This window comes from Linepithema humile, chromosome 8 (assembly GCF_040581485.1).
Source record: "Linepithema humile isolate Giens D197 chromosome 8, Lhum_UNIL_v1.0, whole genome shotgun sequence".
Taxonomy (NCBI): Eukaryota; Metazoa; Arthropoda; class Insecta; order Hymenoptera; family Formicidae; genus Linepithema; species Linepithema humile.
The window spans coordinates 9210104-9233370 of NC_090135.1; the positions used below are offsets into that span (position 1 = coordinate 9210104).

The following is a 23267-nucleotide window of genomic DNA, read 5'->3' on the forward strand; positions in this document are numbered from 1 at the left end:
CGCGCACGACACGTCGCTTGACAACCAGTGACTCCGATAGATCCGCGGGATAGCGGGGCAGGAGGGGAGAACACGCACTTTCGAGCCGACGACGTTGCGGCGACGTGGAGTTCGATCCAAGCGGCACGCCACCTGGAGCCGCACTGTCGACGTCGTGGATCTTGGCACAGGATGACCCGCGCGAATATGAATCGCGAAAAAGATTCGCTCTCCTGAAAAAAAGAGATGAATACAAACGTGTAAATGGCGATTTCTGAGGAGTTTGCATCGATTTAATTGAATCTCCGAACGATGTGATGTCCTTTTCATGAAATCACTTAACGATTACATATTTTTATATTATATATATATAGAATAATCTGAAGCAAAAACAGTATTAATTAAAAAATGACTAAGAACTTTTTCCGAAGCAAGACATTTTTAGAACAACAAATAATTAAATTGTGCTTCACATTTTCGAGCTATTGCTTCGAAATTGTAAATTTTAATCAGAAATTTTGTATTTCTCTCAAGGACATTCAGAAAATATAAACTTTTGCAAATTAACATGTAATAAAACATGATAAAATATATAAGCAACACATGAATAATATATTTTTGTGCAATATGAAAATAGCTTTCGACTTCTGGAAAGAATTCAGCTGCATGCGGAATTTTCCGCAATAATTACCGCCGTTAAATTGCGCCTAAACTATTGATCACACCTTTGGCAAATTTTTACAGACACATGAAAGCTGCGGACCAAGTATCGAATGTCACTGGAATTTCCTCTTGTAAACGTGGTCAGTAAGAGAATGATTCGAAATGCGCTTGCGCGCATCTTATTTATCTTGTAGTCGTCGCAAATCAGTGATTCTCGAGATGAATTACATATAGGATCCAAAGAAAATAATAAAGTAAAAAATTATGAATCTATTACCTTCTTTCTCTTATATTCGATTAGACTCAAATTTAATTTTTCATCAAAAAGCTAGATTTAATTGTCGAAAATATAATAGGTACTATGAATAATATTTCGTACTTTGTTAAACAAAGTGAGTCCTAAAAAAATTTAATAGCAAATTTATATTAATTTATTCAAATATGAAAATACATTAATCTGCTGGCAATTATCGCAAGCGACGTTTTTTAATAATTTAAGATACAAGCAGACGTTATGAAACAGTATCTATTTATTATCCACGCTTTTAGTGTCATCCAAAAGAAACAATTCTGTAGATTCTACACTACGTACTTGAGATCATCATTGAGAACCATTAAGTGTCCGAGGTCGCGGTCTCTGTACTATGAACTGTAGACTATATCACTCAGCATTCGTATATCAAATTATAACTGACAGATATACAAACTACACGATCTTATCTCCTGTTGAGTTAAAAAGTGATATGTTAATAACATAATAAAAAATAAGACACGCGTCATCGCTTATCAATAAACCCAAACATAATCCCGCGCGTCAATCGCGCCAGCATCGACGACGCTGACGACGAATGTTCATCGATCGATCGGAAATGCGCCGACGCCTTATTCATCGATTAATTCCTGCGGATGCATATTCCGCGCTGAGAGAACGTCATATTTTGAATGCCAGCGGATCTGTTTATTCGATTCTAACTGTAAGTAATTCAATGTCACATGCGTGTAAATCGTCGAAAACGTATTCGATAGTTAAAGGTTAATGAAGGCGAATTTATTGTTACTCACCTGCTTTCTTAACAAGACTTCCAATGCGTGCCACCTTGGCACAGTAACAAGACTATTGCAATTTCGCATTTCGGTTTATCGTCTTTCATATTTTTAGAGAGAATGTTACGTAAAGACACATGAGTGAGCAGGTAGTCGAGATATATATAATTTTTGTTCGTAAGTAAACAATGTGACGCCATTTTAATTGATAAGCAAGTACGTCTTTTTATCGACAGTAAATATAACAATTGGTAAAAAAGTATTCTACTTTAACGATATTGTGGTGGATAAAAAAATCTTTAATATTACGATAGATAAAAATGTTTTTTTTTTACGATATAAACAATAAATAAAAAAGTATTATTTTTTGTACTATGGCAATATTTTTTATATAGTTGTTTACTAATTTAACGCAAATTTGATAAAGTATAAAAAAATATTAATTAAAAAGTTGTCTCTCAAAGAACAAATTTAAAATTGTTTTAAAAATATTTCCACATTATTTATCTTTATTTTCTCTATATAATTTATATTATAATTTATATAAATTATTACAGCAATTAAAATCCTAATTGGTAATATTGATAAATAAAAATCAACGATTTATATAAATCCGACACTGGCGCGTGGAACAAAGCTAATTAGAAAACATTTATGTGTAATAATTTTCTAAGATATGCCACGAAAAGAAAAAAATATCCACGAAACAAAAATTGTGTTTAAAAATTAGCCCCAAAAATTACAGGCATATTATTTAATACAAAAAAATCTAGAAATACCACAATAACTGCTTTTAAATTTCTCAAAATTATTTGCAATAAGTAATTTAAACATACATTTATCAATTAAAATACATATAGGAATATTTTAGTCTTCTGAAAAATTAAATCTTTTTCCACAGCATATATAATTCTGTTCTTTTTATCTCTTTTTATCTCTTGCATCTGTCCGAATTTATTATTTTTTTATCAATTTGTATAATAAATACAATTTTATCTTATCGCGCATACGTGAGTAAGGCTTCGAGTACACGGGCGATTTAAATCGCGTCACTAAGTAGCGCGATCGAGTAAAACAATAGCATCACTATCGCGACTGCTTTCGCTCGTGTACCAAGATTTAATATAAATATATGAAAAATCGGAGATGCTACTCGATCGCGCTATTTGTGACGCGATTTAAATCGCCCGTGTACTCGAAGCCTAACGCCGAATTAACATCTAATCGCAAATTCTGGAAATACTGCGGTGAGTTTAAGCACTATGTATGTTACTCATTTACATATCGTCAAGATTAATCTATTAAATACAAGTAGAAAATTTTTAAAAACTTATACAAATTTATGTATATATTAGAAGCCGAAATTTCCAATAAAAATTGGAATTTTACTAGACAAAAAAGCTTTAACAAAATCCTTCCGTTATATGAAATTAATGTATAGCATCTTAACTACAAATATTCGCGTGAAAATATTCTTTTTCCTTCGTACAATAGATAACAAATCCGTCAAAGAAAGTAATTTAAAAAAAAAGCCGTGCGTGATCACAAGATGATATTTTTCTTCAGCTGCTGTAAGAAACTTCTTAGAGGATCAATAACAGAATCGCTCTTTATTTGATCTCCGACTCTCGCATCTTTTTGTCAAACGCGCGCTCTTTTCCGACCCCAAAATAAGCAGCTATCGGGAATATGTGCCATTGAAGACATGCGATGACCTAAGACCCATCCCGGGCGTCACACTTCGTAGTACGAATCGATCGAATGTATGTTTGTAAAGAATTTTTCGTGGAATAGACGACGGTGCCGAAAGCAATTGTATGAGCGAGAGGCGATTAATAATTAACGCACAACACGTCGATCGATATCTAAAGATACGGATTAAAAACCGCGACATCGTAATGTAGGTCGACGGCTTAATTAACGGGCGATCTTCTTTTTATTTTCGGGGAGAATCGATGATGCTTCTCACTAAAATTTGGAATTCTCGCGATTAATATTTCGCGAAAAGTACAGTTTTCGAGATCGCTGGATTTCTCGCGCATTTCATATGAGAAAAATGTTGCCAGTTGTTAAATAAAAACAATAGATATCTGTAGTAATTAAATTAACATTTACGATAAACGTATGAAATCTTTAAGAACTCAAACTTTGTCTTCTACCTTTTTATTGCAAAAAAAAGTGAATAAATAATTAAGGACGTTAATTTTAGTGCGATAATTTTGTTTTTATGCGTTTATTTTAAATAACTAACACATCAACAGACATTTTTTTTAAATGATAAAAAAAGATTGAGTAAAAAATCTGAGGCTTCTTCTTATTTAAGAGAAAATATCGTCTTACAAAGAAAGTTGTTATGACACATGAGAGATTCAAAGTTGAATCTAACAAGTGCGAGATTTATTTTGCAAGATGAGAAAGTTTCTTAATTAATGAGCAGATATCTAAAGATTCCCGATGAATCTCGCTGTTGCAGTGCTACGTGTCCAGCATTCCCTCTTACGATATCAAGGTTTAAACGATGTGAAGGCTTACAAGACCTTATACGTAAGAAGCTATAAAAGCTTGCGAAATGTGGGCTTACGAAAAGATTTTATCCCGAGCGGCGGAAATAATGAGGAAGAATTGTGACGTTCAAGCGCGCAAACGGAATGCCGATGTTCTTGGAGAACAGAAATTTATCGTAAGGAAAAAAAAAAGGAGGAAGGATTAATAGCAAAATATATGTTTGACAGTTTACGAATAAAAATGTAACTTTTATGATAAATTTTTTCCACATAGAAAATAAATTTATAATCACAAAATTCCGTGCAGCGCGTGGTAAAATGTAAAAAATAAAGCCGCGTAAAATTAAGCTGTTGAAACTATTTCCTCGAAAATTTTTCAATTCGAATAAATCTTCTCGATACCAATAAGACCGAAAGCTTAATGAAATTAATGGAACCTGTCGGGAATCAATCACGACGGGAAGCAAGAGCGCAAAAGCGTAAAATAGTCTGAATCATTGATTACACGCGTCGCACTTATCGTTTTTTATCGCGAGAAAGCGTGTAAATCAATGGTTCGCCAGGGGTAACAATAATTGCGGCTTATCGGCGCGGTGTAACGATCGTTTAATTTAGATGTAAATTCGCGCGGCGCAAATATACGTGCGTCTAGTGGCGATTGTAGCGTGAGGAAACGAGGATAAAGACCCAAGAAATAATGGGGCGAGAGAGAAAGAGGGAAGGGAGCCATTCTTCACCGTCTGCGGAATAAAGTCGTCGCCGTCGTCGGCGTCGAAATTGACAAAACGGCAGGAACTGGCATGCGCAATTCATCGTGGAATCACCAATAAGCTTGTAGAATTCCAGCTGCGCTTCATTGATTAACGCGCGAGCGCTCGTTCTAAATTTCGCGGCGTGCACAATCCGCGCGATTACTGTTCGCGATCCGCTATTGCGTCTCGTATATTGCGTGCTGCGCGGCGGAAAACAGTTCCTGTTCAACAGTTTCACAAATACGACAAGATTTTAGAAAAAGCTCTATAGAAATAGAAACAAAGAGCCATTTTTTTGTACAGGTTTACCTTTTTTTGTAGGAAAATGTAAAAGAAATTTCTCGCTGCGAGACGCAATTTAAAATTCCGCCCGACAAATAATTATATTCAATATTAATTTTATTAATGGATCCTGCGGCGAGTTTTCAGAGTTAATTTTTTTCCACTTTTTACCGCAGATCTCCGCTTTTGAACGTTGTGCGTCTTCACAACCGCGCCGCGAATAAAAATTGCATTAAAGTTAAGCTCCGCAGAAATTAATTAAAGAATGCGTTCTTCGCGGCATTTTGCGTATGTACATTCGAAAATTATGCAGATTGCTATTAAAGTATTCTATAAAACATGAGAATATTCATGATCTCCCTTAAAGGGAGATGTCGCAAAAGCGATGTATAAAAAGACAATCGGCGAATTAAAATAATCCGCGAGCGCGCGTCAGTCCGCGCGCGCGAACATCGATTCCTTCCCCTCGTAGCTTCGATGTATTCTTCGCCGCGGCGTTTATCCTAATTATGGCGCGTCGTCGATATTCTCGCGCGACCTAATTCCGGTTCCGCTAAAAGTATATCCGCGCTTACTACTATGTATCGATGGGAGAAAACGCGTAACGAGAAAGTCGCACGGAACGGAAAATTTACACGAGAGCGTTCTAAGAATAGCGCACACATGGCATTGCACATATCTTGCAGTTACGCGGACTATAAATAAAATAGGAGAATTGCGGAATGAAAAGAGAGCCGTGCACGCGTATGCCAAATCAGAGCTTTATTATCGTGCGCCCCGCGTCTTCGCATCCGCGTTAAACTGAAATAGCTCCGCGCCCCGAGCGAAGCGAGCGGTTTTATGCCAGAGCTCGCTCCTCGCTCTCCCTCTCTTTCTGCGTCCATTGTCGCATTCGCACGCTGCTCCATTTTCCTCCGTCAATCTTCTTCCGGTATAAATCCCTCGCGAGTCCCAATTTATGCTTCGTAACGGAATCCCCGTTGCAGCACGTTTCGCGCGCGCCAAATTCTAAGGATAAAGTCTCGAAATGGGGCCTGCAACCTCTGATCTTTGTGGAAATAGAAACACTCGAAATGTTATCTTAACACACACTGTGAGGAGGATTTAAACAAATCATAATAGATTTACGAAACGCGACTCGAAGGACACAAGCTGATACAACGCTCGTAGTAGCAAGTTGCAAATTTTATTACGCGAGTTAATGGCCAGCCGCATAAATTGTGCGCGCTGCATTCATTTTTAAGGGATATTTATCGAATAATACTAGAAGGAGATAAAACATTTACAATACCGAATAAAAAATTGATCCTCGAATCCGCAAAGGAAACAACCGATCAAACTAAGGTCTTAAATTTTGATTTGCAGCTGACAAATAAGAATCGCAATGAAATCGTCGAAGAATGTCAAAAAGTTTTGAGCGTGTGAATCGCTAGACAGAAGTGAATCGCGAGACAGCTTGTGGGTAATTAATGGAACACGATTCCATTCAATAAGACAGATTGAAGAAGGTTGAATGGGGATTCGGGGCCGTTCAGCGTCTCTCGTGTCCAAATATTTAGTCTGGTATATCCTACGTCGTGCGCGCGAGGAGTCGCGTGCGAGGGAGGTGCGTATCGCCGCGGATCGTCCTGTTGCTATTGACATTTTCATTATCCGTGTTACGTCGCGCGCTACATATTCACACGCGAGCGCGAGCAGTATGTTCACGGGCGTATGTACGTGCGAGTTTATGTGTTTCGCCGATGAGAGAAAAGGAGAAAACTCGCCGCACAGCCGGCAGGTAGCTTGCGAGTGCGATATTAAGCCGGATCAATAAAATGACTTATCCCTGTTGCCGCACGAAGTTCCAGCATGACGTTTCAGTCTGGAGCTCACGATGATCTGAAGCGAGATGACATCGGCGAGAAATGCAAAACCGACACTCTTGGAAAGCGAAAGATACAGAAGTACCGGATATATAATTATGCGGAACGTTCAAAGTAAAAAAAAAAGTAGTGTATGCTAAAAAAGCTTTTAATCGCAAATAAGTGTAAATACCGTTTGAAATTAGTAATCAATTTCAGAAATTGCAAATACGCTCCGTTTCCGTCGACAAAAAAATTGATTCTAAATTGACCGGAAAACATCGGGTTTCCCTTTACCCTCTTTTCCCCAATATTATATTTCACTTTCCGCGGAAACATTAAAAAAAATTGAAGCTGCAATTGAGTTCAAACGTGACGATATGAAGCATCGCCCGGTGCTTCATATCGTCACGTCTAAACTCAATTTTTGCCTGACGAGAGTGTCATCGATGGGCGGAGGGAAATTCTCGGCGTTTCGACCCGGCGCGCTGAATATTGCAAGCAAGGTTACCGCTGCGAGAGACTCTCTCTCCCTCCCTCCCTCTCTCTCTCTCTCTCTCTCTCTCTCTCTTTCAAAAAAAGAAAACCGCGGAAAAAGAAAAATCCTAACGACGCCGTCTACGACGAGCCGCGCGCTCAAGGAACGGCTCTTCACTCTGGCACTCTTGTGCCGACCGGATGGCGACTCGAGCGCGGCGGGTTATACGGACAAGTGGAAAAAGGGCGGCTTGAGAGTAGTCGGCGGAAAGGCGACACGTGCCTTTTTTTCATCCCAGCAAGATTTCAGCTCGAGAGCAGTCGCGATTCGTCCGCGCGCCTCGTTTTCTCGCGGGGGGAGGAAAAAAATTCACGAAGCGTGACGGCGAAATCGCACACACGCCGCTGTACGGTACTGCAACGGTTATATAGCACGCCGGCGGATGGGGAAGGACGCGGGCGGAACCGAGCGGAACGCGGGGACGGGCGAGGGAAGCGGGATGGCGCGAGAAGGGGATGGCTCGCGATAGGGGGTGGTTCGGCGGCCCGCTCGGCCCGTTCGGCCAGTCGTGCTGTGGCGGCTGCTATCGCGACGTCATCCGCGCGCTATGACTCCCGGACGTAGGGACGATCGTCCACGCGAGGGATAAAAAAGCCCTCTCGCCCTGGGAAAAAGCCCCCGCGAAGCCCACGATCATTCCGTTCGGCGGGAATCGATCGCTCGTCGCGAAAGGACGGGATTAAAAGCGAAGACGGAAGGGTATCTCCTGGTTACATCGAGCCGCTTAAAACGATCCACTCTCTTTCTCTCTCTCTCTCTCTCTGTCTTTCTCTTTCTCTCTCTCTCTCTCTGTCTCTTTTGTGATTCCGAGAATCCTGGCAGCTCGGAATTTGCGGAATTCTCTGAAATAATATGTGAAAATTGCGAGAAAACAGTGCGAACGGTTTAGCGTCCTGTCCATTGGCTCTTTCGCGATTTGGAATGGTAAAAAGTGCATTTTCAGCGACTCGGCTCGACCAACAACAATGTTCCTACCGCGAAATCCGTGAGATTCTTCGATTTAAACCGCGATAACGCGTGAAATCGCGGGAGAACGAAACCGACGAGTTTTTACTTTCCGTCGTTCCGCCAAAAGTGATAAGAAATGTCAATTTCGCACGGCGTTCGCGAAATTTGCCGAATAATTCGCTATGTCGCGCACGGAAGTGCGATAAATAATAAAATGGGATTTTCACGCCGTCGTGATTTCGGGATTCCCGAAGTGCGATAAAAATCCCGTCGATTCTTCGGCGGACGAATACACAATCGCGGGGTAGATTTACGTAGGCAGCGTCGCGGAGAAAGTGAAAGACGAAAGCGAACGAGAGGGAAAGTCGAAGGATCGAATGTGCCGAGTAAAATATACGAGGAGTAATTGTCGTTGTTTCTCGCTTCGCGAGAATCGATCACCGCTGATTAGCGCGCGGCGCGGTCAGACACGAAGGTGTGCGATAGTTCGCACTTAAAGTACTGTGATTTGTGACTCTGAGATTTCAATGAAAACTCGGATCACGAGCGACGAGGAGCGAAACGATCGATAAGACGATTCGCGATACGTCGATTCGAAGCGCCGCTTAAATCGATTTGCTATGAAAATTACTTTTTAATTGAAAGCTTTGGGTCTCTTCGAATCTCGCCGAGTCAAGATCCATCGTTAAGAAGTTTCTGCCGGATCGCTGGACCTCGGATGGATCATAATGAAGAATTTCGCCCAAGAATGGCAATTATCGGTATGAGCTTATCGTTAAGATACACGAAAGTTTTCAAAAATGTTCTTAGAAGACACTTTTCAGATCGTGACAAATTTTTACAGCGTTCTAGCTAAGATAATAATATAAGAAATCACATTAAATTTCCTATGTTATTATCTTTTTATCAACTTTATTACATATTATATTTTACGATAAATCCAAGTAAATATTTGATAAGATCTTCAACTTTTTAATTAAATTTCTGAACTTTTTTAATTTTAAGAATTTTCTTCGAAATCAATTGTTACATACAATTATAATAAATTCTACGATTGTGTTTATCGGTTCATTGAGGATATTAATATTTTGTACGATTAATTAAAACATCAACTTTTTTTTGTCGTGTCGTCACCGCTTATGTCTAACATTAAACAGCAAAAATGTTCGTCGATTAGCGATCGAGGATACACAGGGAGCGACCGGAAGCAATCTCGGTGCGCTTTTGCTCCTTCCTCTCGCCCTGCCTCCCGTCGCTTCCACGCTATTTCTACACGGTAATTCCCCGAAAGAGAGAAGACCCTCCCGCTTTTCCTCGTGCTTCCTCGTTGTTGAGTCAAGCGATTACGGGATCACTGAGACAATCCCGATACAATTCGGCGATATTACGTGTGTTTACGATATTCGTGATCCCGCGTTCGCGGGTAGTTTCGCGCGCGAGGACGAAAGACAATTCTAGGATTCACTCTTGTATTCGCATCTCGTCGCCGAATCGAACGGTCACGAGATTACCGGGACGATCCCGATACGGTCCGTCATATTACGCGGGCTTATACACTCGCGCCCTTGCATTTGCAATGCCATTTCCATGCGGTTACGAGAGAAAGAGAGAGAGAGAGAGAGAGAGAGAGAGAGAGAGAGAGAGAGAGAGAGACGAGAGGAAAATTTCCTCCCGCTCTTCGGTGTCCGTCGTCCGAGCGATTACGGGATTACGGGGCAATCCCGATATATGTTTTCGCAATATTACGATGCATTTATACGCGTGTATATTTGCGCCCTTGCCCTTGCCCGGCCCATCCCCTCGTCTTCGCCCTGTGCCGATATGCTCTCCGTAATATGTGCTCCGCGCCGTCGATGCACATATGTGGGGCATACAGGACGCATTAGCAGTTTCCTGGGCAATCACAGGCCGGAAGTTGTCGGCGAAATTATTAGTCCGAAAAGCGGATACACGACGGAGGAGCCGATACCATTTCTCTTGTGTGTGTGAGGGAGAGAGAGAGAGAGAGAGAGAGAGAGAGAGAGAGAGAGAGAGAGAGAGCGCTCTTCGCTCGCGGAAGTTACCTCCATCACGTCGCGTCGATGATTTTCCTCCGGAGAGATCTCATCCCTTGTCCAACTCCCACTTCCGTTCCCGGAAAGTTCGTATCACTCGCTTTCAGAGAAATCGCTACGATGTACACGACGCACGTACAACTTTACGATAAGGGTGCATATAAATACACGATTGTAAAGCGTATCGCGTATCTCGGTGTCAGAGGTGCGTTTCAGGGCGTAAAATTACACGCGTTTGAGAATATACTAGACGTCACCGAGTCATTGTGCGATTCAGAAACTTTGCTCTGATTTTAGCTGCAATTTTTTAATCAGTCGATACGCGTTTGAAATATTTTTTTTATTAGATTCTTTTTTGAATCGCGCTGATTAAAAAATCCAGAGCTATTCAAACAGCTTATTAATTGATTTAAAAGTTTCCTAATAAATTTTAAACTGAGCTCTACACGACATCAAAGCGAATCCGAATCAAAGTAAATCTGCAATGAAGGTATTATTAAAATGTATAAGTGTGATGAAAAATATAAATTTTCTTCTTTCCGCTGTCAGATATGAGGGATTCAGGGGAAAAATGGACCGAGTCCTTTTTTTTAAATCTATGTGTAAATGAGAAAAAACTGTTTTCACTGAATGATTTAAAAATCAGTGTAAATGTTTCAGTTAAAATTAAAAGAAACGCTATAGCGCCTATAAAAACAAGCACAATTAAAACAATTTTAATTTTTGAACTAATTTTCTAATAATTAACAAAACTTGATGATCTATTTTTCCTCTGAATATTGTGATAAATCTTGGTTCACGGAACGATGTCGCTTTTAAATTCCGATAATATTTCATATATGTGTAATGTAGTTTATAACATCAAAAAGCTTGATGCTATGCGCAGTTTGTACTCGTGCAGGGATTTTCGGAGAATGTATCCGACACATAGGATTCCGAATGCGCGATTTGCAAACTGCGTATAAACGTCCGCGGCAATTAGGGGATTTCGAGCTTACTTGGGCTTTACGCATCCTCTTCCTCAAACGTTCCGCTAGATTTTGAGAAACAACAGATCAATAAACACGCTATGGGAAGGGAAGATAGCGAATGCCGAGGGGTTGGGCGAACACACCGCGGCACGCAGTCTCTTCGCACGAGAAGACGCTTCTAATTTGAAATATATTCTTCCGCTTTCAAGCTCCATCACTGGAGCTACAATCCATTCAGTTTCGATTTTTGCGCTCTTGGTGCTTTATTTACGATGAGTTTGAAGTATCGCTGGCGATACTTGGTTCGAGAATTGAAGCGCGATGGAAATATGATTTCAACTTAAAACTATTATTAAGAGAAATTCCCTTCGCGCACTCTGTGATCAGAATATTTTTCAGAAATATAAATAACTGTCCATTAAACGGAATGCCTCGAATGCCGACGGATCAGTTTCGACACTATTGATTTTGCAAGAATATACAAGGTGGAAAATTGGAAATTCGCGACTAACAACACTTTGATTTCATTGAAAAAAATCGACTCCAAGTTGATCGAAGAATATATCACACATAAAAGATTGTTGTTGATTTGGCATGTCACACGCTAAACAGGCAATTTATAAGCCGCGTTCTCAGTTGAGCTATTCGCTTCGGACTTTTGCAGGATTCCTGCGGAATGTCGTCGATCCCGCCGTCCGACTTCCCTTACCTTGAATCCAAGAGCGCGGAAAATGAAGAAGATCAAGAGCAGCGAAGCGGTTGCGCCTCGTCGTCGAACTGGGTCGTCGTCACTTTGAAATTCAAAACAAGACTTCGGGGCCATCTCGGATTTAAAGCCGGAATACTCGTATCGCTATCGCGCTCGTTAGACTCGGTCTCGGTGAAATCAAATCCGTTTAACGAGCCGAAAATTTGCTATTTGACGAAAGGTGCGTAGGAAAGCGTGGAAAAAAAAAAGCGCTACTGTGCCTTGACAAGGACAAAAGAAATATTTATAAAGACAGAAAGGGAGAAGAGTCGAGTGTCCCGAGAGGAATATTCCACAAAGGACAAGAAGAGAAAAAAAGAAATCAAGAAGAATCGGAAATTCGACCAGCTCGAGCTTCTCGATGGCCGCGATGACGTTAAGGTCGACGACGCCGGCGCCGATACCGAACGTTTCTTCCGGAACCTGAGTCTCTCCCGATGTACATCCGATCCCGGAACCGATTATTGGAACAACAGGCTTCCGAAGATCCGCGATAATCGCATTGAAGCGCTTCAAAGCTCTACTTTAAGACGGTTTCAGGGAGCATTCCGAATTTGTACTGTCGCTTTTTCCCATTTCCTCTCCCGGCGCTCGTTTATTTGAAAACAAAGAAAATAAAAGCGGAGGGAAAGCCTGGCACGTGGCCAAGAATACGACGCAGATAGACGACGTAAACAGACGAGAAACTCTCGAAAGCAACAGAGAGAAGAGAGAAAAAGAGAAAGAGAGAGAGAGAGAGAGAAAAAGAGAGAGAGAGATTGGGCGCTCGAAGGTGGTTTTCGAAAGCGATCGTGAGCACGCAATCGATGACGAGATTCGAGACTGTCAGCTTTATCGGTTCGCCTCGGAGGGATGCCTACGGCGGAAAGGTGCATGCTGCGGTCGAGTGATCGAGAAGCGGAAACCCGCGGTCGATGCGCACACACCAGAAGGGGATGGAGAAAAGTCCTGGTTTTTCCCGCAACACGAGCCGAGAGAGCGTTCTCTTTCGCGCGGATGCCGGATTCGCTCGGAACAATGGGCCCTCGAGGATCCTGCCTATAGAGAGTTCGGTAAGTGCAGAGTGAAGTACTTGTTTTAAACCAAATTGGAATGCCGGTCATAATTGGGTGATTAATTTAATTACTTGGCGAGCTCGCTAATAATAAATTACAGATTTAATAATTTGTACGTTAACAGAGGCAAAATAAAGCGCCTGAAGATCGAAAAATCCACGGAAGTAAAAAAAAAAAAAAAAAAAAACTACCCGGAAATTTATTTAATTAAATTAGGGATAAATAATTTATACGCGGACAAAAACAAAATAGAGCGTTTGATCGATGTAGAATCTAAGCTAAAGCTACTGAATAATCGATTTAATTAATTTAAGGATTTAACAAATTGTAGATGGAATAATTTATATGTCAACGATAGCAAAAAGAAAGTGTGTCTGATTCGTGTACAATCTAAAAGCCTGCGTAAGTAGAAAAGAAAACCAGGACGAAGGTGCGGGTGTGAAGACGAGTAAAGGATCGGAAACGCTTTACCTCAAAATAGACGCGCGGTACGTGATAGAGACTTCCCTCCGATGAACGTAACGAGCGAGGCGGATCGAAGATCCTAGATAACGAGGGACTGCCAAGGACGGCGCGAAGGGACACCCAAGTCGGCAATTAAGATGCGCCAGCGTGTGCCCTGGCCGTTGCTGCTCGTGATTCTGTCGCTGCGGCGGTTGTCGACGTTGCAGTCGCGCTTGCACAGCGAGGCGGTCCTGATTCCGGGCGACATCGTCCTGGGAGGATTGTTCCCGGTGCACGAGAAGGGCGGCGGCACCGCGTGCGGGCCGAGCATCTACCATCGGGGCGTGCAGCGCCTCGAGGCGATGCTGTTCGCCGTCGACGAGATCAATCGCAACGAGACGATACTGCCGGACGTCACGCTCGGCGTCCACATCCTCGACACCTGCGGCCGCGACACGTACGCGCTCAATCAGAGCCTGCACTTCGTCCGCGCGTCCCTGTCCAACATCGACATCAGCGTGCTGGAGTGCGCGGACAAGTCGACGCCCAGGGTGAAGAGGACCGCCAGCGCGGGACCTATTTTCGGGGTGGTCGGCGGCTCCTACAGCTCGGTGTCCCTGCAGGTGGCGAATCTGCTCAGACTCTTTCACATCCCGCAGATATCGCCGGCTTCCACAGCCAAGGCGCTCAGCGACAAAACCAGGTAAGCTCCTCGAACACGCGCGAGCGGATTTTTCGGCGGATTTCAACTCGGTCCTGAATTGAATTCCGATATTGAATCTTCTCGCTGATAATTATGTGTTCTCCCCTCATTCTCCCTTTTCGAGAATTATTCACTGCGAGCTGAAAGCGCCAACTGGATTAAACAAATCGTACATTGTTCCACTGCGGAAAGCAGAAACGAGAACTGCGCAATCGGAATCCGAAGAATGTGACTAAAATCGATTCACTCACCCGAGACATGCGAGCACCGAGCAACCACAATTGACTTAGCCAGCAAACGGATGGAAAAGAAATCTATTAGGGATATAAAGTTTCCATCGTTCGTGTATAGACGGATCGCTCCGAAAACAGAGACTTCTTTTATCGCGATATTCATTTTTGCCCGAGAAATGCCAAAGAGGCGTAGATAATGCCGGAAAAATATTTTGAATAAATATACTGTGTCATTTATAAGATATCGCGAAAGAAGATTGTCTTAAGATCGATGGAAACTCTTTCTTCTGACACATAATTGAACAATCTGACAAATCAGGTCTCGCGTTTCTAACGAATAAACTATGTCTAACACGCAGATTCATTTTTTTAACGAAATATAGTTATTCAGAAAAACAAACTTGAAAATAAAAGTTCCTCCCACATTAAATAACAATTTAAATTGTCCGATTCATTAAGTCTTAATTTTTTTTATCCAAGACATGTAATATGAAACAGATTTTTGTATTTTATCTATTTTAAACATCTTCTAGTTTCTTGCACAATATATATTTAACATAAATGCTAGTCGCGATATTCTTCTTTTCCGCGAGTTTATTAATCATGCCGAAAGGACAAATAAGCCCACTTCGAGATCAAACTTCCCATTGTCAGCGTTCCATTCATTCGTTCTTCAGGTTCGATTACTTCGCGAGAACGGTGCCCCCGGACACTTTCCAGTCGATCGCGTTAGTGGACGTGGTGAAGAGCGCCAACTGGTCGTACGTCTCCACCGTATACTCGGAGGGCAGCTACGGCGAATATGGTATCGAAGTGTTCACGCGCGAGGCCACGGAACGGAATGTCTGCATTGCGGCGGCGCTCAAAGTGCCAAGCGCAGCCAACGACAAGGTGTTCGACGATATTATCCAACGTCTGAGCAAAAAGCCGAACGCCCGGGCGATCGTCCTGTTCACCCGAGCGGAAGACGCCCGGGGCATCCTCGAAGCCGCGAGACGATCGAACCTCAGCCAGCCGTTTCAGGTCGGTCGGGGAAAAAGCTCTGGTATTACGGAACCCCCCCTCCGATGTGTGCACTATCTCTCTTCCGCAATACAGCGATGATCGATAGAATTTGTTGAAAAAAAAAAAAAATCCGTTTCCGAAAACTAGTGAAAAATTTATTCATTTTATTGCGAACGGTAAACCGTACTTTAATTTGCAGTTTTTCGCGGAGATGAGTATTGAACGTGCGTGCCCACTCGCGCGGGATATTAAAAACAAAATGGGGTTTTATAATACCAATTCCCTCCCCTGTCTCTCAAACAATGATCGATTGCGAAATATCCAGTGGCTGGCCAGCGACGGCTGGGGCAGACAGAGCAAGCTGGTGGAGGGCCTCGAGGAGGAGGCCGAGGGTGCCATCACCGTCGAGCTGCACTCGGAACACATCCCTCACTTTGACAAGTACATGGCGTCGCTCACCCCCCTGAACAACCGGCGGAATCCGTGGTTCGGCGAGTATTGGGAGGAGGTGTTCGGCTGCACCCTGCAGCGGAACCGCAGGTGGAACGGCTCCGGCAATCAGAGTCTCACCTTCTGCTCGTCGGATCTGAGATTGACGCAGGCGAGCGGATACGAGCAAGAGTCCAAGGTGCAATTCGTCGTGGACGCGGTTTACGCGTTCGCGCTGGCGCTCAATAATCTGCGCGCCGATCTGTGCGGCCGCCACACGGAGGGCCTGTGCTCGTCCATGGCCAACTACGACCGCGGCGTGTTCTATAGAAATTATCTGTTGAACGTGTCCTTTGTAGGTGAGTGCGATCTCATAAAACGGTTCCGAGACGGGAATAATCGAACGGCGCGACGCGCCGTTTGTTCGCTTCTTTGAGCCGTCTTTACGTTCCGCCCGAAGAAATATCGACGGTGAATAAAGGGAGGGAGGGAGGGGGGAGGGGGGCGGAAAGAATGCTGAAGAAATGCTTAAAGAAACACCGGGGCAATAATTGGTACGCGATAATTAGCGTAATTGGAATTGAATCAGTTTCGTCGACGGAATCACACAAATTGTGCGAGAATTAATTTGTAAGACAAAACACGAAGCTGAACTATTTTTCATATTATTCCGCGAATTTTCTATTAAATGAGACTCAACTCGGGAGATAAATGTCGGAGTTTGCAGTTGATGGGGATCCCAGAATCATCGCAGTTATTTTGCAGACGCCGCGGGCAGCGAAGTAAAGTTCGACGAGCACGGGGACGGCTTGGCGCGATACGAGATCCTCAATTTCCGAAAAGGAACGAACAACAATGGGGCGAACGGCTATCACTATCGGGTAAGACTCATTCGGAGCGCCGTAATCACTGTAACACGCTATTATATCATTCCCGATGCATAATTGAACGAACTGTCGCCCCGGCGGAGGCGATAAACTCAATTGAAACTCCGTGGAAGTCGCTTCGCTTTTGCAAAGTTCAATTTTCATCACCGCGCGCCGTCGCTAATACGCGGATAAAGTAGCGCACGGAAATTTTCCGGTGGTTGAACAATCCTTGAACTTCGAGCTCGGACAATAAATTGTTCGCATCTTTCGGGTTCTAAAGATACACCTTGATATCCCGGACTTACAACTTAATATCCGATATTCAGACCTAAATTTAGATGAAGTTTAGATAAAATTGAATTTAATTAGAATATTAATTCAAAGTTCAATAATTTTGCAGAGGTTGAAAAATCGAGACAAAAAAAAATGCTATTTATACATCGATAACATTTTAGCCTGTAATCGGCGGACTTGTCGCACGATCGATGACGCGACACGGCATCGAACGATGCGAATGCGCAAAGAGGCAACCTTTTTAACGAGTAATTAAAGTTGCACCGTGGCTGCGCTTTCGAGAGTTTGAGCATTTCCCGGAAAGTGGAAACCCCGAGGGAAACCGAACGAGAATGAAACCCTCGAGTTAAAATAAAAAGATATATAGTTTGCAGTAAAAAGAAAATCAGAACTAATAAAGCAATAATGTGAACTAAAAAAAGTGAACAATTTCTTTATACTTTTTTTTTTACAGAAATTAATTTCAAAATCGTATATTTTCATATGAAATATTGAATATAAATATATTCATATGAAATATAAAAGTTTCAGAATTTGTTGTCAAACAATTTATTCGGTTATTTCGGTGATTCGAGATTAGACACAATTTTATATAAAATAAAAACATTTGCAAAACGTATTTACTCTGTCAAAACGATTCTTTTCCAAATTTTTACAATTAAACAAGAGAAAATAATGATCCCTCTCTTCCCCGCGATTAATCGGAGCGCGACGTAGAATTTGATCAGCTTCCAAATTACGAGCGAAACGCCGGAACGTGCCGCGGAGATCTGTCGGGCCGATCACGCGCCAAATTGGTCGACAGGTGGTGGGAAAATGGTACAACTCCCTGGACATCCGCACGGAGGAGATGGTGTGGGCGCGAGGGACGAAGGACATACCGATCTCCGCGTGCTCGCTGCCCTGCGAGCCAGGTATGATAAAGAAGCAACAGGGTGACACTTGTTGCTGGGTGTGCGACCAGTGCGAGGCGTACGAGTTCGTCTACGACGAGTACACCTGCATGGACTGCGGCCCCGGCTTGTGGCCGCATCCCGACAAGCGCGGCTGCTACCAGCTGCCGATCAAGCATATCAGGTGTGTGCGTTCACGTATCTTTCAGCGATATTGGAACGGTATTTCCAGGACATCGTCGCAAAAATGTCATCGAGTATTAATGCTAAAATTAGTAAAAATAGAGGAATAATCGCGATATTGCGAAATGCGAGCGAGCCAAAGCCGCGGTTCTTGTTTTTTTTTTTCAAAAGAAGAATTGATGGAATAATTTCTTTTTCCATCGAGTAGAACGTTCTATATAAAATTGCGATTTAATGAAAAAAATTTGATGTTTTTAATGGATTAGGAATACGCGAATAAAACGCATCTCGTGCATTCTGTTTTTCAGATGGAGCAGCGCCTTCGCCATCGCGCCCGCGATAATATCGTGCCTGGGGATCGTGGCGACTTTGGCGGTGGCGTGCTTGCTCTTCCAGCACCGCGACACGCCGGTGGTGAGGGCTTCCGGCCGCGAGCTCACCGTGATCCTGCTGGCGGGTGTGCTAGTCTGCTACCTGAACACGTTTGTGCTCCTCGCCACGCCGACCACAGCGATCTGCGTCTTGCAGCGCTTCGGCGTCGGCGTGAGCTTTAGCGCCATATACGGCGCCCTACTCACGAAAACCAACAGGATCGCCAGGATCTTCGACTCGGCCTCGAGATCCGCCGTGCGGCTGCGATACATCAGCCCCACGTCGCAGGTCTGCATCGCCGCTGCGCTCATTGCCTTTCAGGTAAGGATTCTAGATACGGTTTGTAGAGTGACGAAAGGAATGTCTGTTTCAACTCGAGAAAACATCGATTTTCTTATCTTCGAGCTGTCGCTGCTACATTTTTATTTATTTAAACGAGTTTTATCGTCTGTCTGAGGAACACGTTCGCGAGAATATATTATAAAAATAAATTCGCTATAATATTTACCACTCAAAATAATTAATGATTAATTTTTGCAAGTTGCGCTGCGCTAAAAAATGCAAATCATGACCTGTTAATTCAAAATAGCTTGATAATCCGAGCGTAAAATTTCTCAATAAACTTGTATACAGAAGAACATATTTTTAACGTAGGGAAAATTTTATTTTGTCTCAACACGAAGATTATGTTTTTCTTGAAAAGTGCTTGATATCGATATTTTATTTATGTCAAATTTCTCGTATGGAAAATATTTTCCCTCGGCAAAGACGATATTCTAAATTTCGACTCGAAACAGGCACTTCACTCTCGCAGTTTTCGTTTTGTTTCGAGAAGGGAAAAAAGAGAGAGAGAGAGAGAGAGGGGGGGGGAGGGAGAGAGAGAGACGATTTGTTATCGATTCCCCAAGGTGGTGCTCACGCTGGTGTGGATGATCGTCGAGCCGCCGGGCACCAGATACTGGTACCCGGACCGCCGCGAGGTGATCCTCAAGTGCAACATCCAGGATATGAGCTTCCTGTTTTCGCAACTGTACAACGCCCTGCTGATCCTCATCTCGACCGTGTACGCGGTGAAGACGCGCAAGATCCCGGAGAACTTCAACGAGAGCAAGTTCATCGGTTTCACCATGTACACGACCTGCATCATCTGGCTCGCCTTCGTGCCAATCTACTTCGGCACCGGAAACGCCCACGAGACGCAAATCACGACCCTCTGCGTGGCGATCAGCCTGAGCGCGTCCGTCACCCTCGTCTGCCTGTACTCGCCCAAGGTCTACATTATCGTCTTCCAGCCGGACAAGAATATACGCGGCAAGGTCTACATGGGCAGCACGTTCAAGAAGCAGTGCAGCAGCGCCGGCGCATCGTCATTGACGAAATGTAAGTGGCGAGATCGCGATCAATGGCGAACACGAGACTCGCAATCCCGGGCTATGCGATCCGACAATTAACTAAAGCAAACATATTTCTCTATTATTATTTTTTTTTTTTTTTTTCCCTCGAACCCGGCGACGTCGAAACCGGATGAGAGATACGTAGTTTATCTTTTATTTCTGTGTAAACAATGCTGCCTGGTATGTTTATTCAATAAAGTGGAGCCGTGGAATAATATTTCGAGAGAACACATCGAATCGGTATCAGTTTTCTTGTTGAAAAATTTTCAGAAAAAAATCACAAGGAGATGATAGAAATTTTCCGGAAGGAAAATAAACCGAAAGGGAAGATACAAGGAAGCGATAATATTAATTTGGAGAAATGAGTTTTAGATGGTTTCGCTTGCAAGCTTAATTGTCGGATCGCGTGCGATGCAAGCGGAACGCGTCGTTTCTTAGTCGCGTCGCTTCTTCATCGCCTGGCAATAATAATAAACGTCAAAAAAAGTATTTCTCTTTCAAGATGGGTTTTAGGGGAGGACTTGCAGCGTAAATCCGGCTCTGATTCAGCGTTGTATCGTAAAATCCGATATGACATCCGATCCGGAGTCGACGAATCGCTTCGTCGCTTTCGCTCGAAAGAAAGTAATCGATACGCGAGACGCGACGCGACGGCTTGATATTCGATGGTAACGCGGCGATGTAACTCCTCGGCCGGAATCTGGGCCAATCCGCGCGGATTTAGAAAGCTTTTAGTTTATTAAAAGCTTTATTTATAACGCGCCTATCTCTCAAAAAACGCCCCATTCACGATTGCTTCGCCTTACGCTCCTTCCCTTTTTTTCCTCCCCAAGTTGTTATCAGTCGCCGATTGATATCGGTGAATTTCACGCACGAAAATCGTTATTGCTACCGTTGCTTGTGATTAACCGCTACTGGTTACGCGGTCCAGCAGTGGCTATGCAATCACGAAAGGGATTACAGAGCGCGCGCGCTAATGGCCGCCGGGATGATTTCGCCCTAAGCGGCGCTAAATTATTAAGTTAATACGTGCCACTGCCGGTGCTTTGTGCTCTTGCAAATTTATAGGTAGATTATATCCGAGGGAAATTTTGGAAATGTGGAAACTGCGGAGGCGAAATGTCTCGCGGCTCTACATTACATACGGGGATAGTGATTACGTAATATCAGGCGATTTCCTCATTTTGGGAATGAAACGTGTAAAGCGTATAATTCCGTATACAAAAATATTGAGGTACAGTTGTTGAAAAGTAAACACTTGGCGAGATATTTTATATTTTACGCTAAAATATATTCAAATAAAATATAAAATATGAATCATAAACTATCGATTTTCCGAATCCCGAATTATTAATATTTCACATTAGTTTAATTAAAAATAAATTCCTATTTAAAAATACAACGCAATGACTCTTTAGTATCACTTGGGATGAAAATTCTATAGACAAAAATTATTTCGATCAAATCACTTTTCCCTGGCAGCCATGAAGTAAAAGAAAAATATTTGATCCAATTTAGTTTGCAAAATATTTGACTTCATTGATTACATTTCAACGATCTATATATTTATCGCCGCTGTCGTTGCATTCGCATTAAAATTGTCGTTCTTAAAACGACACGTCGACGAGTTAATGAAAAGACTTCATTATTTCACCATAATAGCATATGTTAATAACTGAAGAATGCAAATTTCTCTTCGCTCTCGTATTTTCTCAACTGACGGCTATAAAATCTTGATTTTACAGACACAGGCGAATTGGCGAGCGAGAGTGTACCCCTGCAGGGTGCCCTGACGGTGGCGGTGCAGACGTCCGTGGGGGTCACCGAGATCTCGCTAACGTCCAACACCACCACCAACGACAAGCCTAATAACGAGCAAGTCGCGCAATTGTAGGCTTATGGCTATTTAGGCGTGCACACGCGGACACACACGGACACGGCCTTTGTAATTAAATTATAATCAATTAAATCGTTGGACGGCGAGACACGTCCGGAGAGAATGAAAATTTAACGTGGAATCACTAGCGTTGATTCTTCAATTTCGATTTACTATTCAAAGGATATACTTGTGAGTTGAAATTTAAAAATCAACATCAGCGAAGACGCTGAGCGTCTCGCGTCGCGGTTATCGTTATCGTTCATAAGATCTATATCGTCGAGAAAGAAATATCGAGATCATCGATCGTTATCATAATCGCTGTTGCCATTATTGTTACTGTTGCCGTGCGTAAATGACACATATAAGAGAATACGCATATATACGTACGTGTACGTGCATTTATTAAGTGTATGTCGAGTGATCCACTAATTCTAGTCGAGCACCTCATCCAATAAGTATAATTTTCATTAGGGATGTAAATCTGATTTCGCATTAATTACTCGTTTAGTTTATCGGACGTTCAACGTCCCTTGATCAGCGCCTTTCGATGAGATAATCGTACACAGCGGACAATAAATAAATGTATTTAAAGCGTGCGCAATTATCGGACTCCAGTATATCAAGAATGTTGATCGATAATGCATTGTTTCGACTCGGCTGTTTCTCAACCTCCCCTTTTCGTATGTATTATATAGCAAAACCCACGGAACTGATCAAGCGTTTCGAAAAATTATTGCAAAGCGCATTATTTTTCAAATGTATCATGTTCATATCTTCTTCCGAGACCACGTATAAAGATCACCGCTGAAAAATTCATTTTCACGTACACTTTTTCGTCTCTTTTCTACCTTTTTGTTAAATTAAAAAGTTTCACAGAATTTTTCAAACGTTTGATCAAATTCGCGAGCGACTGCAAGAAGAGCAGTTATTATTGTACCGGCGATTAATTCCCGCGGTCGCCGAAGCCAAAGCGACGTACAAAAAAAAATGATATCTTTTCTATTGTAACGAGCGCGGCGAGAAAGATAGATTGGACCTGGAATAAAACAATTATTGAATAGCGTGTCGGGAGTGTGATTTATTTCCACCTTCTATCCATCTGAGAACCGGGGATGTAATCTCGCGTTCAATTTTTCATGTAACAATCTCATCATCGCAATCATCTTTCAATAATAAAAAAAAAAAAA

General features: G+C 42.6%; 2 protein-coding genes across 12 annotated transcripts in view; one reads left to right on the top strand and one right to left on the bottom strand.

Moving 5' to 3' along the window:
- Positions 1 to 73: 73 nt before the first annotated feature.
- Positions 74 to 23267, bottom strand: part of Lap1 (leucine rich repeat containing protein 7 lap1) — a 39522-nt gene continuing 16328 nt past the window's right edge. The window contains exon 12 of the transcript XR_010891431.1: positions 74 to 212. The gene's annotated coding sequence lies outside the window, so the exon portion shown is untranslated. The remainder of the gene's footprint in view (positions 213 to 23267) is intronic.
- On the top strand, positions 211 to 23143 carry mGluR (metabotropic Glutamate Receptor). 11 transcript variants are annotated; one of them, XM_067360194.1, is made up of 11 exons: positions 8079 to 9315; positions 12244 to 13379; positions 13714 to 13784; positions 13864 to 14529; positions 15440 to 15785; positions 16093 to 16555; positions 16962 to 17077; positions 18165 to 18436; positions 18744 to 19128; positions 19716 to 20187; positions 21947 to 23143. In XM_067360194.1, exons 4-11 carry the CDS (start codon positions 13985 to 13987, stop codon positions 22093 to 22095), a joined length of 2748 nt encoding a protein of 915 aa, XP_067216295.1. In that variant the 5' UTR covers positions 8079 to 9315; positions 12244 to 13379; positions 13714 to 13784; positions 13864 to 13984; the 3' UTR covers positions 22096 to 23143. The 11 variants fall into 11 exon arrangements, with proteins under 11 accessions (XP_067216298.1, XP_067216295.1, XP_067216291.1 ...); XM_067360190.1 differs by having other exon boundaries at positions 12244 to 13784; XM_012374861.2 differs by having other exon boundaries at positions 13714 to 14529.

Excerpts from the sequence above, each read along its gene's own strand:
- mGluR (XM_067360197.1), top strand. The coding sequence starts at position 13,985 with ATGCGCCAGCGTGTGCCCTGGCCGTTGCTGCTCGTGATTCTGTCGCTG. Across the intron at positions 17,078-18,164 it reads CGAACGGCTATCACTATCGG|GTGGTGGGAAAATGGTACAA; the intron begins GTAAGACTCATT and ends ATTGGTCGACAG. Across the intron at positions 20,188-21,946 it reads CGCATCGTCATTGACGAAAT|ACACAGGCGAATTGGCGAGC; the intron begins GTAAGTGGCGAG and ends TTGATTTTACAG.